This window comes from Drosophila innubila, assembly GCF_004354385.1.
Source record: "Drosophila innubila isolate TH190305 chromosome 2L unlocalized genomic scaffold, UK_Dinn_1.0 4_B_2L, whole genome shotgun sequence".
Classification (NCBI taxonomy): domain Eukaryota; kingdom Metazoa; phylum Arthropoda; class Insecta; order Diptera; family Drosophilidae; genus Drosophila; species Drosophila innubila.
The window spans coordinates 10060124-10076602 of NW_022995372.1; the positions used below are offsets into that span (position 1 = coordinate 10060124).

General features: G+C 36.4%; 1 protein-coding gene across 3 annotated transcripts in view; it reads left to right on the top strand.

Annotated features, from left to right (window-relative positions):
- Window positions 1-16479, top strand: part of LOC117782051 (ski oncogene) — a 98215-nt gene that overhangs the window by 22579 nt on the left and 59157 nt on the right. The window contains exon 2 of one of the 3 annotated variants that reach the window (XM_034618973.1): window positions 15050-15749. The exons of 1 other annotated variant lie outside the window; for it this stretch is intronic. In XM_034618973.1, the coding sequence (XP_034474864.1) occupies window positions 15050-15109 (60 nt within the window). In that variant the 3' untranslated portion in view covers window positions 15110-15749. Of the gene's footprint in view, window positions 1-1032; window positions 1207-15049; window positions 15750-16479 lie in introns of those variants that run through there. One more of the 3 variants, XM_034618974.1, reaches the window with a different exon arrangement.

Sequence of the window (16479 nt, forward strand, 5' to 3'; positions counted from 1 at the left end):
CTTAATTTTAAATAAATTGCAAAATTTAGTTAAATTAATTACATAAACAAAAATCATAGTCTATGCAACCTCTTTTATTTTGGTATTCATAATAAGATGGCATACAAATTGTGCGCGTGCAAGCATTATACCTGGAGGATAAAGTGGGGGCAAATGAGTCAATAGAGAGAAGAAGAAAGAGCGGAAAGGTAGCGTCAGGCAGGCAGCTAATTTCGCAGCACGTCTAGCCCATAAATTTGGCATTGAATAACCGCCGTCCAGACGCTAGAAATGTTTGCTAAACTAACGTAATGCTTACCGACACATATGTAGATACAGATACAAAGATACGTTTGCACTTACTGTTAGATAGTTGATTCGATAGACAAGATAGACAGTTGGACAAGCAGACGGATATGTAAACATCAAAGCAACTGTCTGGTGGCTGCCTCGTTGTCTGATCAGATCGCAAGATCGACAACTCGACTGAAATTTTTGATTTGTTGCCTCTTCTTTTCGCGCAGTTTTCCATTAAAGTGCAAAAATAAACAAAAGAATGTGCGAGACAAACAAAAAAAAAAAAAAAAAAAGAGAGAGAGGGAGAGGGAGAGGGAGAGAGAGAGAGCAGGGAGATTCAGACTAACACAATGAGCTGAATTTCTACAATTTCAGATCTTTTTCCCAATTTATTTTTGCTTGTTTGCTTTGCTAATTTATTTTCGAATATGATGTAGAGCTTTTAAAATAAACATTAACCGAAAAGGCAAAACTCTGACAGCGACAAGGAACAGACAAAGCTAACGAAAGGGACAACAACAAGACATTACACAACACAATAAAAACATCTATTTGTCCTGCTCATATGTTCACTTTCACTGCATTTTAAAACTCTTAGATTAGATGTGGTGAAAATATCGCGCATACGAAACGTTGACCGATAACCAGCGTCAACTACAACTCAATGTTCAAGGTCAATTATCATCGTCTGCTCGCATAATTATTTGCACTTTTCTACTCTTTTTGTTGTTGTCTGTCTTTTTGTTTAACTTTTAGGGTACTTTTCTGCCAGGTGCTAACAGAAGTGTTGATGAATGACATGTTGCCAAAAAGACAACTTAAATTACCGCTGCAGACATGCAACAAGCGCGTGTCCAATATTCAACATTGTAGTGGAGAAGGGAGTCAGAGGAAAGAGAAGGAAAGAAACGGGAGTTTGCAAAATGAGCAGCAGGTTAATGACAAAACTCAAATTATGTGACTTGCTTAACAGCTCGAAGCTAGGTTAATTTGCAAAACAAAATTTGGCAGCGTTGCAAAGTGTGTTATTTTTTGTTAGTATATAGTATATATATAAATTGAATACAATATTTAGCCATCGGCTTAGAATATATATTTTATTTTTTTAATTTGAAATTAAAATTGAACACTAAGGCAGGAATTTTTATTTTATTTGTACGAAATAAAAAAAAATTAAAATATATATATATAGTTAATGGATTGTGATGGCTTAATTGTTACAACCATTTTAATTGAGTTTAGCTTAGAATTTGAAATTTCAATTTCATATTATATTATAAATATTGTAAAAAAATAACAAAATCATTAATTAAAAAAAAAAAAATGGTTGAAATTCAAAAATTCAACCACAAAATATAATAAAATTTAAATTCTTTTTTTTTTAATTTAAAACTAGCATCAAAATAAACAACATTTTTTAACTGAAACTATTTCACAATTGAATCGATTTGCTCACTGTGCCCAATATTCTTTGGTTATCGTTGACAATGTGACGATAATCAATCTACAGGCGACAATAACAATGACGATGACGTCATTGGCTATGCAACGGTAAAGCGGTTAATCGATATCGGATCAGCGATAACAGCAGGTCATCAGCGCTGCAAAAAATTAGTCGCTAGATGGCGCTTTTGTCTAGACATTGTTTTAGACTTATTTCATGCTCAATATGCTAATTGATAAAACAGCAAAGTCTGCAATTTTTCATTGTTGTCGTTCCATTTGTTGTTTGTCTTTTTGGTTTAATTTGAAAATTGCAATGGCCTCCGTTGTTGCTGTTGCTGTTGTTGATGTCGCAATTTGGAATTGCATTTTGTTTTCCCCCTTTTTTGCAACTTACGCACATTCAATTTGCCGCCGTTCTAACTGTAAACACAGCTCGTCAGCGACAGCGTCGCCATGTCTGGGCTAACACAGTCAGCAAACCAAAGGGGCGTGGCATTAACGAACTCACTGAAATGCTGCTACTGCTGCTGCAGTTGTTGTTGTTGTTGTTGTTGTTGCTGCTGCTGCTGTGGCTCCTCGACATGAATATGAAACGTATGCAAAATGAAGGGAAACGCGTCCAACTTTTGCAATTTACAGATTGTGGCGACTGTTTGGTGGCAAGAAGAGCAACAAGGGTGGAAAGGGGTTTGGTTGGGGATAGGGGATTCCGCTTGGGGTTGCTGCTGTGGCTTTTAGCATTGCAGAGGGTTTTGTCATGGCATTGGCTTGTCAAAGCTCGCCCCCTTTCCCACTGCTACATACTTTTATTATTGTTGCTGCTGCTTTATTTATTTGTTCAACATTTCATGCCCCTGCAGCAGCAGCAGCAACAGCAACAACGACAACAAGCATTAACTGACAGCAGCAGTTACTGTTGTTGTTGTTGTTATTAGTATTGTTGGAGGGGAAAGACAACAACTTCAAATTAATTGGCAAATGTGCTGGCAACATGACTCTTTTTGTGGGCGTGGCCGCCTAAAAAAAATCTTTTGTAAACATTTTTCATCATTTGTTGGCCCTTTGCGCCGTTGCATGCTGCCTGATGCTGCATGTTGCCAGCGGAATGGCAGCTGCAACATTGACGCATCTCCTGCTCTTGTGTTGCCCATTGCTCTATCTCTTTTTCACACTCTCGCTGTCTGTCTGTTTCTCTATTTGTGTGTGTCTGTGTGTGTGTGTGTGCCCTGGGGCACTTTTCTTATTTATTTGCGTTATTTATTTCTTGGCGCTGCTTTCGCTTTTGGCAGCGCCAGACGCCAACGTCGTTGTTGCTGTTGTTTGCATTTGTGACAAAAATAAATGCGCTGGCATTAATTTGCCGTCTGCAATTTGCCAGTGGCCAGCGGCCCCCTTCTCTCTCACTTCTTTCCCCACTCTCCGCTCGCACACTCTCCACTCCACTCTCTTGCTGCAATCAGAAATTCAAGCGAAATGCAAATGTTTGACAACGAGCTTTTCCCAAATTGCTGCTGTTGATATTGTTGTTCTTGCTGCTTCGGTTGTTGTTGTTGTTGTTGCTGCTGCTGCTTCGGTTGTTGTTGTTTCTGCTGGCTGAGTCAGCGTCGAAAATTGCATTGACTAATAGTAATAAACCAGAAGTCTAGAACTCTTTTAAGCCATTTAAAAACTGAGTTGAACCTTATAACAAGTTGCAACTCTATCAAGAATTAAATTTGAAAAGTACTTTTTAAAGTTTTCATAAATTTAAACTTACTTATTTGGCACATAAACATGTATTATTTTATATTATTCTTTAATTCTGTAGAAAAATACAAGTTAACGTAAGTTATGATAATTTTTATTTATTCCACTTCTCAAAAGAAATAAAAACTTAATTATCATAATTTTAATCATTAAGCTTTTATATCGAGGTTTTCCTTCAGTTCTTAAAAGAAATTAAATAATTTTGCCGATTTTCTTCATCTCTGTAAAAAACAACGACATTTTGTACTTAAATGCCATTAGTTTATTTTAATTTAATTTTTTGAAAGTAATTATTTTTATAAATAAAGAAGAAATGTATAAATTTAACTTACTTCATTAAAATTTAAAACAAGATTTTTTAAAATAAATTTAATTATCAGTATGTATTATTTTAGGCTTCGCTTTTTTTTTGCATCTTCCTCTACATAATTATAAAAAAAATGTAAGAACTTCAGCTCAAAGGCACAGAAAAGCATAATCAGTTTTCCACTAAAGTAAGAGCGTTAAAGGAACAATTTAACGGGGAAAGAACAACAACAACTGCCGGGTACTTACTTTGGGCCTTTGACCTGGCAAAAGTTTTGTTGCTTTGATAAAGGACTTTTGACGTGGTAAAGCTGTCAGCCAAGCAAACAAATTTGCGGGGGTGTGGAGGAATGCTACGGTTGACGCCGTGTCCATTGCAATGTGTTTTACCTGTGCAAATAGGTGTAAAGTCAAAGCGTCAAACACGACCAACAAACAAGCAATCAAATCAAACCAATGCAAAGCGCAATAAACCAAACAACGATAAAGCAAATAAAAGACAATGACACATGCGTCAGTCAATCAGTCAGTCCGTTGGGCAGTCATCAAAGTCATCACCTGTGCATAATTGTTGCTATATTTGTGGATCGTGCGGTCTACAAAAAAAATTCTATAATAAGTTATATTGTCGTCAGGGGTAATCACTGGACTTATCTACTCATTATGAATATAAATGTGAATATGAAGTTGATTGCATACATGTGTACAGCATGAGTTTTCACATCTCTAATGAGCTATAAGTGCGACAGTCGCAATATGAGCTTAGAAAATGATAAAAACTAGCTAATCGGCTTCTGAAGGATAAATTAGGATTAGGCTAAATTTACTATAATCAAAAAATAATAAAAAATAATAAATATGAAAAAAAAATGTTTATTTATAAAGAAGTTAGGTAATAAGTTAACGCATTTATGTTGTTGTCACTTTAATTTATTTTTTGTTTTTTTTTTTCTTAAATTAAAATAACAATTTGGATAGATAATATGAATATTTATTATTTTTATACTTTTTTCAAGTATAAATAGGTATAAAAATATAGAAAACTGAATATAGACTATGTTTGATTTGTACCCTCTATGCAGTCGTTGTTTTTATTTGCACTTTTCGTTGCGTATACGCCCCGTTTTGTCGACACGTCATAGAAAATTTATGAGATTTGTATAAACTGCATAAAATACGAAAAAATATATATGTTCATATTTATACCTATGCGCTGACAATGGGTGAGCTGAGGGTGGAAAGGAAGAGAGAAAGAGAGAGGGGGTGAGAGTAAATGAAGTGTGTTTTAGCATTGTTATTGCACTTGCAGCTGGGCACAGAACCTGTGACAACGACACGATTTTCCACCCACACAGGAACAGTTGACAGTCGGTGTGCCTCTTTGACAACATATATTTGAAAAATCAGCAACAACAAAAAAAAAGCATTGGGGCTGTGTTGGCGGTGGAGGAGGTGGCAGGGGACGGGGAATGTGGGGCGACAGCTCAGCCAGGTGGCGGTCCAATGCATGCGTTGGCAATTAAAACTGAAGTTTTGCACGCTACATTTAAAGCGGCAAACGGCAAAAGCAACAACAACAACAACTGCGGCAACTGCAACAAACTGCAACAATGTAGAAATGCAAACAACGTCGACGACGGCGGCGGTCATAAAAAATTGTGGGCAACCGCCGCCTGCAACGTGGCCTGAGCGAAAACAGAGAGAAGAGAGAGAGAGGGGCATGAAATGCGGCCTCAACTCATGTGGAATTGATGTGCCATGCCTCGCCTGTCAGTCAGTCAGTCAGTCAGCGGTTAGGACGGACCGCAGATAGAAGGGGGAGCGGTCTGTGTGTCCGCTTTATTTGAACTTTGTTTTCAATGTTGCAGAGCGCAACGCGTTGCGGCTTTTACACAGTTATGCTCTCCCATACACCTTATACTCCCCATCTTCTGTCTCACACTCTCCCCTTCTTTTCCTTCTTGCCACTTGCCATTACCTGATTTGCAATTAAAAACTAAACACGTCTCGGCAAACGATGACTTGGCCCACCCACAAAGCCACAGGCGTCGATAGTCCACAGTCGATAGTTGTCGTTGACGCTGTTGAAGTTGCCACATGAAGCCAAGGCCAACAACACGTGCTGTGGCTTGAACTCCCCACATGAACACACATACATATGTACCATACACACATAGCTCGTCCCCAAGATGCCATGAGCCCAATGCGGCAACATTGATTCAACGTCTCTGTCTTTGTTAGAGATGACAGCGTGCTAGATAGCAGCATTGAAATCAATTTGACTTTCGATTAATTTGCATTTCTTTTAGATTTACTACGTTATGTTGTTCCAATAAATGTTTATATTTTTTCTTTCACACACAAAAGTGTCGTTATAAATTGTAAAAATAATATAAATATAATAATGATTTCTCTATGTCCAAAAAAAACCGCATTAAAATTGAATGGTACACATACAATTTTGAAAGAACGATGTTCCGATTTGTTTCTCATCACAGTTGCATACACTGAAATCTATTAAATAAAAAATGTTGTTTCTCATTAGCGTGCAAATTCGGAGAAGAAAATATTGTAATGTGTCTTATAATTGCTCTAACCTTGCTACAAAAAAAAAAATATTAAATGAGGGAACTTAAAAATGTATTTAGGCATTAGTTATTAAATACATTATACATACAATAATTAAATGATGTGAATCAACATGCGATTAATAGCGAATATATTCACAAAATATGAAATAAACAAAATTAAAAACACTATTTTCACTAACTAATGCAGAGGTAATCCAAATTGTTTTTCACCAATGTTTATAATATAAAAAGTTCAGAAAATACCACTTTTTGAAAATTCGGACTATCAGGAAATCCGAAAATTCTAATTTAAATCGACTAATGCATCAATATTTCTTTTTTTTTTTTGGGATAGGAAATTATAACAAATAATCTATCTTTTTTTTTAGTTTTTTTCTGTAATTTTATTAGACTCTTTTCTGTTTCAATCCCTTTTTTTAGAATGCGATACTCACTCTCCTATCTCTCAGTGGCCTCTTCATAGTTATGGCACAGACTTGGCATAATTTATGTATGAATGTGGTGTATGTGTGTGTGTTTGTGTGTGTGCCGCATTGACATTTGCATTGGCATTACATTTGGAGTTGCCCGACGTTGTTGATTATCTGACTCAATGCCATTGTTGCAGTTGTTGTTCGTGCTGCAATTGTTGTTGTTTTGCCAATTGTTGCTGTTGTCGCTCTTGTTGTTGCTGTAATTGTCTGAGCGATTTGTCTGGCAGAATGCAGAGCGCAAATGTCAATGCGACAGGCACAGCAATCAAGTCAAAAGCCAAAGCCAAAACGTGAGCTGGCAATTAAACAACTCAGCTAGAAAGATAGAAGGAGATAGGTAGAGAGAGATAGAGAAAGAGAGCGAGAGTGAGATAGCGAGAATGGACAATGCCTGAACGATCCTCATTCCACATGTCACAAGCTCAAGAAATATTTGAATTTCCACCTCAGGTCCATATTCGTAAGACTCAAAGAATTTACTGAGTTTCACAGCGTTGAGCATTTTGTGGCTACTTGGCTGCTTGATTACTTTTTTTCCTGCCAGCTTTTCAGTTTTCCAGTTTTCCCTACATGCTGATGAGAATGTGCCACAATCTTGGACATCTGTGTGACGAATGCTCATCAATAGTAGTTGCAACTGCAACTGCAACAATCTTCAAGTCTGTGGCCAATTTGTGTACAGTTTACCATTTCCGTTTGCATCCACGGAAAACGAGTGAAAAGCGCGCGAAAATTGTGTGAGAATTTCTAAGAAACTGAATGACTGATTGACTTGACTGAATGATAGAATGATGACCAAGCGGCCAGTCTTAAAGTCTATTTCATTCTCTCCGTCTCTCTCTGTTTCTCTTTTTTTCTGTCTCTGACGAAAACGATTTTAATCATTTAATTAAAGTCTGCATTTGTAATTAGTTCAACGGAAAAATGGTTAATCCAACAGCAGTTTGAGTTCCAGTTTCAGTTCCGAAACCTCTGGCTCACGCAATTTGTACATTTTTCATAATTACAGTGAATCACTAGTATAAAGACTTGCACTTGCACTTGGACTTGGAATTGAAGTTTGAGTTGTAGTTGGAGATGGACACACGCAATCTAAAGTGTTCATTTTGAGTCAAGTTGTAGAGCAGTAAATCTACAAATACACATACAGCTATAGATGCACATAGAGATAGAAATGTATCTTGTATCTGAATTGCCGGCAGCTGCAATTACAACTTGTTTTATTGTGCGAATTGTGTGGCCATTTACATCAATCAAATTGTTGTTATTGCTGTTGGAGTTGTTGCTGGGCAGCGAAGCGCATTGGAGCGACCACGCCCACTTTTTCACTGGCTAAACTCTATTTCTACTATCGCAAAGTCCCAAAGTATGCCCGAAGTATCTCAAGGTTACATTTACATTTTTAAAAAGTTAAGAGGAATTCTGAAAAACTAGGAGAATTATTGGTGACAAGACTGTGCTAATTTTTTGAAAAGCTGTAGGATCTTGTTGTAATTTTTCAATGTTTATTAAGCCCATATGGATTTATAAAGACATAAGAAGTGCGTGAGGGGATTTTTTCTTAAATGGAATTTAAATAATAAATATGTAAATATATATAACTTTGTTTTATTCTAAAAAGAAATTTATATTCAATAGAAATGTTACTTTAAATTTTTGTCTTTATTAAAGATCTTTCCAAAGCTGACAAAAGTCATCAAATCCTTGGAAAAATCTACGAAAAGTAAAAGTAATTAGTACAAATTTTATTAGTTTAAAAAACAATTTAAAATATAAATCAAAAGTTTTCACAAATGCTGCTTTCAAATGTTGAAATTATTAAAGAGCAGCCCCAAAATGTACTATAGATTTTCGGCGAAAGTCAACCCAAATTGGTATTGCAATGAGACACACAAGGAGACGCAAAGATATGTCATGTGTGGCATGAAGCAAGGAGGTACATGCCACAGTTTGGCATGTCCTGCGGCCAGGCAGCAGCAACAGCAAACAACAACAGTGCCGCAGTGCCACAGACGATATGGGTGCAGCTCCTGCGCCCATTGGTGATGTTGCCTGCCTGGTCAGGATAATTTCTATGCCAGTCGCTCTCACTCTCTCTATCTCTTTGTCGCTCTCTCGCTCTCTTTGCCGTCTCTGTCAGCTGCTGGCCCACTTTTGTTAGCATGTCCCTGTGCCATTTGCATGATGATAACGTGTTTATAATTTTGACCCAGTTTGTGGCTGGCTCCTCATCCTTTAGTTCCGTCTCCTTTTGCTCTCCTTGATTTCCCTACCTCTGCTCCTTTCCTTCACCATCTTGTTGGCCCAGTCAGGACCTAGAACATGGTGGTTTGCTGGCCAAGTTTTGCTCTTGCTGCCTTCACTTTATTATTGTTCTGGGGCACAGATTTTCACAGATTTTCCAGCTATGTAGGCAGCATTTATCTTTTGGAGCATGCCAGCCGCATGCTTTGCATCCCCATTACGAGTTTGCCGAATGTCCTTAATTGCTACGGGCTGATGTCCTTGTTACTCTTCTTGTTGCGGGCTTCTTCTGCAGTGGCAGCTGCTGTTCTTCAGATAAACATGTCGACTTTTTGGCCAACTTGCGACTCAGACTGATTGCATTTTCCACATTGCTACCACCCTCTTTCCCTCAGCGACCTTCTCTCATCATTTTTTTATGCCTCAAAATAAAAAAAACACACATTTTTCTCGCCTTTTTTTTCTATTTTTAGTACGCTGCGTTTTTATTTGACTTGGGCGCTAATTAATATTTCAGTGCAGTTGCTGAACAAACAAAACAATCAGCGGGTTGCAGGGGATGAGTAGGGGGCTCAGGGGTAGGAGTATTCCTCTGGCATTTGCCATATTTGATGTTTGTTTTGAGTGGCGTTAAGAATTTTTCCTTGCGAGCTTTTCAATTGCAATTCGCGGCGCACATTAATTGAAAATTTGCTGCGCCACATTTTCCATTTAAATTTTTTTTTTCAACATATTTTGTTTGTTTTTTTTTTTGTGTGTATTTCCAATTTGACGTTTTGTTTGTTGGTTTTTGTTGCTGTGGGTTTTTCACAATTTTTAAAGCGTGATGAAAAATTTGTGCGACGTTTTTTCTTAAATTGAAAAGGTTCTTGCTACGATTTTTCACTCTTTTTATTTTACGAGTATCAAGGAAAAAGACGAGACGCATTAATTTAAATTAATCACGTGGTTTGTTGTTTTAAGCGCACTTTGCGGCAAAGAAGACACTTAAATGGGACAGTGCAATCATAAATTACAGTGGTGTTAAATGGGGAGCTAAAAATGACTGGAAAACCAGCGACCAACGTGCAAGGATGAGGTGTAAGATTTAGGTCGGGGTGAGTAGACAGAAAGGAAATAAGGATGGCTGGAAATGGCGTATGAAAGTCAAGCAACTATGCTAATTTAAATTTGTCGACTTGTTGCCAACAGCAAAGTAGCAATGGGCAAAAAAATAATTATTCTTTTATTTTAGTGATCGATAAAACATGTAAATACTATTGATCTGATTAGAGCTGTCTATCGAAGAATGTATTTCCATATTGAAAGGTATTATATTTGATCAAGTAGAATTCTTAATTGATAATAACTGAAACTTCCAGTAAATCGCTATACTATACATCGATAAATTAAATTAATAAAAAGCCATAATAAAAAGATTTAAGTTTTGGCTACCTCAGGAAATGGGTTTATCTAGCAGATTTGTTAGTAACAGTTAGTCGATATCGGTATACATATATCCCTTCATACTAGTGAAATCGATTTAAAATTCGATCTTGGTTTTTTAACATGTAATATCATTATATATTTTCATTTATTTGCTTATTTTTATATGACAAATTGATGTTTAGACATCAATTAAGCAGTTTTTGCACAAGAAATATGCATAAATATCTATAAATAGATTCTGCTAAAAACTGTCTATCGATGTATCGAGTTGTTTTACATCACTACTTCATACTAATTACTTATCGACAAACATAATTGCAACTAATATTTTACTTTTAGTTGCTTATCTTTATTGTATTTAAAAATCATGTATTTATGGACAAGATTTATCGATAAATTTGTTACTTTTGTTACTAAAAATAGAAAAGCATTAGCTTATACACCCACCGTGGCCAAATTTGTCGACCCCTGGGGCCAATGTCTTTTAGCCACATTGCATTGTGTATCTCGCGGGCATCGCGAACTCATTACAATAAATTATGCAAAACAAGGAAACAACTCGGATGGATCCATGGGCAACGGGACAAAGAGGCAACGGAGCAACGGGACAGTGGGACAACTGACAATGTTGACATCCACAAACTCTGCGAAGCGCAAGTTGTAATTAGAAGGCATTTTCGTGCTAGAGTTGCTTTGATGTGGTCTGAATGGCTGGCAACTCTGTTGTCTGTTCATCTATCTAAATGTTGCCTCGCTATCTATACCCATCTCTCGTTCTCGTTCTCTTTCTCTCTCACTCTGTTATTCTATCTCCCTTACGCTACCAGACTCCCTCAATTTATTTCATGCGCTGTGGCCTGTGGCCAAAGTTCCTGTTGTTGATGTTGCTTCGCTGTTTTGTCACTGCATCATGGTCATAATTAGCTCACTTTGCATGGACCGTAAAGGAAAGAGACAGAGAGAGAGGAGAGGGAAACAAAATAGTTGCACCTGTCGCGCAGTTGCAGAATTGTTGTTGCTTTTGCTGCAACTCGTGATTTATTGTTATCATGCGAAGGCAACAGTTGTAGCTAGCGTGCCTCCTCCTAACTCGCTCCTTCCTCGCTTCTCCCTCTCCACTTCCTCTCCCCCTGGTGTAGAAGTTTCTCTTTCTGTCTCATTGTAACCCGAATCCAATCTGAACTCTGCACGTTAAGCCTTATAATTTATATTTCTAAGCATTGTTAAATTATGTTCGCACTTTTCTTGTTTCTCCTTTTCCTTAAACTACTCTAGATTTTTCTATTTCTACTATTTCTAGTTTGCCGGATTTTAAACTTAAAATATTTGTCTTGAAAATTTTGTTTATTTTTAAATATGAGACAACTTTATGAATAAAACACAAAATTAAATAAAAACTTCACCTATACTTTAAATGATACCTTTTTTTTATAGAAGTCGAAGAACTTTCGTTTTTTTTTTACATTCTTAAAGTGAGTTATTTTTAGGTTTGCTTTAGACCCGGGCACAGGGTATTTTGTAGTCTGACACTGTTGACTAAAGTGGTACTGCTTGTCTACAACTGCTTTTGAACTGTAAATCAAAACTGTATTTTTAATGGCGATTAAGATGTCCTGGCTGCCTGCCTGCCTTACTGTCTGTGGCTATTTTTCTCTTCTCTTCTTTGTTGTTGTTGTTACTTTATGTTTTTTTTTTTTTTTGGGGCAATTAGCTGGCCACCAAGCAAGTGACTAATGCCCCTGTGCGGCGACTGTGTGTGTATGTGGATGCCACGACTGGCGGCACAGGCGACACGCAATAAATTAGCGTAAATTTACAACATTTGCTAAATTAAAAATGGCAAAAAAAAAGAAGAGGCAAATGCCGCTGCTGATGTGGAAGATGATGATGATAATGATCATGTTGTTGTTGTTGCTGTTGCACACAAATTTTTAGCAACATTAGAGACGCATTAGTGTGTATATTGCGGCATACAAAAGGCTCCCCCAACACACAAAACGCACACAACATGCCACATGCCTCATGCCTCATGCCCCATCTCCCATTCCCAACTGTTTGCTCGTTTATCGTTGCTGTCAGTCAGCTCAAAGGGGGCAATTAACGCGCCCAGCCGACAAGCAGCAGCAGCAGCAGCAGCAACAACAACAATTACAACAACAGCAAATAAAAGGCGTGGCAGTGGCAGGCGCGGAAAATAGTTTGTCCGGAGTTTAGGATAGACGCTGTCGCCATATTCCAACGCTGGGCGACATATTGGCGACGCCATTTTGACGCTGTCGCCGACGTCGACGCACGCAAAGGACCATCAACAACAACAATAGAAGCAGCAGCAACAACAACAGCGATTGCGTCTCGCCCAACGACTGGCGACACAAACAAAACAAACTGTCGCCAATTGCCTACCCTTTTCCCCCCTTCCTCATAACCATCTAGCCGACACCCTATTCTTTCTCGTTTCTCCCTCCCCACTCCCTTTATTATTTGACGCATCGTTGTTGACATTTTTGTACTATTTTTTATTTTCAATGAATTTATTGTGTTCAATTTATTGCGTTTTGCCCATCAAAGAAGTCAACGCGATTTGCATATTACTGCAAGCACTCCTATAATTTACATGCCCTTCTCCCTCTTATTCCGTACAAACAAGGACTTCCCACCGAGCTGTTGCTGGTGCACATTAAATTTATAGGCAAGGGAGTCTATATTGATGAAAGTATTTAATTAGGCGATCTAAGATTTTATCAATTATATTAATATAATTTTTATTTTACGGATTATCATAATTTTTGTCGCTTTTTATAGATGACGCTTAGTAAATAATTTATTATAAAATGAAACAAGAGTCGCACATACCATAAAGTATATTCATTTGTATTGTATTATTAATTTTGATTAATCTGTCAAATAAACAGACAATATCAAAATCTCTCTTTAACACACAGATTCCATTGGAATCATTTGGATAACCCAAGCATCTTTCAAATTAGATCAGTAAATAAATATACACGTTATTTTCACCTGATTAAACTGCATTTTATTTATTCAATTAATTTAACATTGTGTTTCTTATATTATTTAAAGTTTATTCCTTCAATAAGTTACATGTCTTTTTATTTGCCTTTATATATAATTTTTTTTTAATTTTTGTTTACCTTGTTAAATTTGATTTTGCACCTGCCAGACACATCTGGTACTATATTTGTTTTATTTATTTGGATTGCTTGCCATATTTATTTGTTTATATCATAAGCTGACACAAATCGTATATATATATTAAGATGACAGTGTCGTAGACCTGCATTTAAGTATATTTAACGTACTTATATATAGGGTGAATAATTCAAATATTTATAAATAAAATTGTTTTAGTAAATTTTATATTGGTTTACTTTTAAGTTTCTTGACATTTTTATAAGTGCTATTTTATAGCGTACAATTGACTTCCCCATCAATAAAGGCAATATAAGAATAGAATATTCTCAATAAACCGTTGTTAGAGACTCTTCAGTTTTCACATTTTATTTGCATTTTGCATTATGGCTAAAAAGCCAAATGCAATTATTCTTGAGCGATAGAGAAAGGTGTGGGAGACACAAAGAGAGAAAGAAAGACAGAGAAAACGAGGGGATTGAGCAGGGTATAGCTGACCCGTTTGGCGGTTGAAAGACTTGTAGAAAAATCAACGCCCAACGTCAGAAAAAAAAAAATAAATAGATTGCAGCAAAAATTGTAAAATAATTTGCCAGGCCACGAGTCAAACAATCTGTTGTGCCAAGGGATGCAGAGGGGTGTGCGTGGAGGGTCGGGTATAGGGATGGGGTTGTGCTGGGGAGCAAGACATTTTGGCTAACGTTGCTGGCATGCGGCACAACATAAATCTTAGCACCAAAGTCAAGCGGGACGAGGCCCAGCGAAGCGCATGTAAAACTGTTTCGCAGTCCCTTTCCCATTTTTGCCAACACTTGTTCCCGCCTCTTCTCTCCTCCCCTTTCCGTTCCCCACCACATGATTCAGCCATTTATTAGAACAGCCTAATGCAATTTTTGTGTTTGTTTAGCTTCTCTTTCACTAAAAGCCAAATGAATTTTATTGACAAATTAATTGCAGGCAATACTGCAATTAAAATTGCTTCTGGCAACAATAACAAAAAATCTGAAAAAATAAATTAGAATTATTTATGTGTGCCTCGGAATATTGAATAAAATGTATATGTATAGGAAGAAAATAAAGCCAACATTATAAATGTGTGCTTTTATATTCTACATGAGTGCATTAATTAACGGATAAGTAATACGATGAAGGGGTGGCCTAATTTGCATTTAATCAAAACAACAATATAAATTTATCATATGAAGTACTCCGATTTTGAAAGAATTTTTATAAGTAAAATATTTGTAAAAGATAACTCTTTTTCCTTGACACAAACAAATCAGACAAGATTAATTATGCGAGGTATAATTTGTATTGTATTTAAGTACATATATTCATAGATGTATTTGCTTTTGCTTACTTGTCTCCATCATCTATTTCTCTTTTCAGGTGAGTTCGAATCAATTTCTATTGTTGTTGACCGTTAACAATGATAGCTACGTGGAATAAGGTAACAATAATAATAAGTCGACTGTGAGATGCTCTTACCTAAAGAATTCTTTGTATATATATTATTTTACAGTCTTAAATTACAACAACAAAAAATTACGTATGGAATAATTTTTCAATCTTGCTCTTTATTTAAAATTACATCACATTTATTTTGATTCTTAGGCTTTGCACAATTTAATGTTGTAAATGAAATGATAAATACCTTACCATGGCAAATTTTAGGCCTACTCAGCTACTACCCGAATTACTTTGTAGACTTCGGACGGGGCCAAGAGTTGTGTAATCGTAATATGCCCCAACTGATGTCCCCAGCTATAAAGTATAGTCACAATCGCAACAATAACAACAAAAATAATAAATAATACTTATAACAAGCCGGAACGTCAATCGAAATGTATTTTTCTCTCTTTTTTTATGTCAGATTATTAACAATTAGAGCAGCTTATGCGTAGTTGAATGTTTTCAGTGTAAAAAGTTTCAATTGAATTCGGTCTTTTTTTTATTTTTGTATATTGTTGACCAACTAGTTTTGGTTTGTTTTCGTTGTTGTTGTTTCACTGTTTTGGCACCTGTTTACACGCTATGCGTGTGTTTGTGTGCAAATGTGTGTGACCGTAAATCATTAAGCTCCGCCAAAAAAAAAAAGAGTTGACGGCAACACGTGTCGATGTCGGCTGGAAACTTGAAAGCAACACACACACACATAAAAAAACAACAATTTCAATCGTCGTTGCCTAAGTGACAACAACAACTACTTATAAATGCACGTGGGCTTATTAAACTTGAGTCTTTCAATTTATTGTATTGAAATTGAAAAGCTAGCAAAAAAAATAAAATTACTGACACCATTTCAGCTGTGGAAACATGAGACACCAGCTAGAGTGAGAGTAAGAGAGAGATACAGAGAGACTGACAACACAAGAGAGTAAAAGAGTGAAGAAATACAGCTGGCGGGTCAGCAGTCAACCCCCTTATTCTTCCCTTTCCCCGTCCCATGCACTACTTCAATAAATTTAATATGAAACGCAGGAATCGATGAAGGCAGCAACTAGAAGAGATGCATCCTAGTTTCAGGACTTGAGTCACTAGAGCAAAGAAAATAAACAAACTAGAAAAAAAAATTAGCTTAGACTTACCGAAGATTAAATACACTTCACAAAAATCTTTTTTAAAATTCCAAGGCCTAAAAAAAGTTTCCAGCTTTCAATGAATTAAACTTAAGATAATGATTTTATTATTATTTTCCCACTTTTCAAAAATTAAGCTATAATAAAATAATATACAAATAGTTTAGTATATAAAAAGGATTAAAATGTATGTAATTAGTTTGTTCTACACCCAAACTTTGTTTTAGAAATCTATTTGGG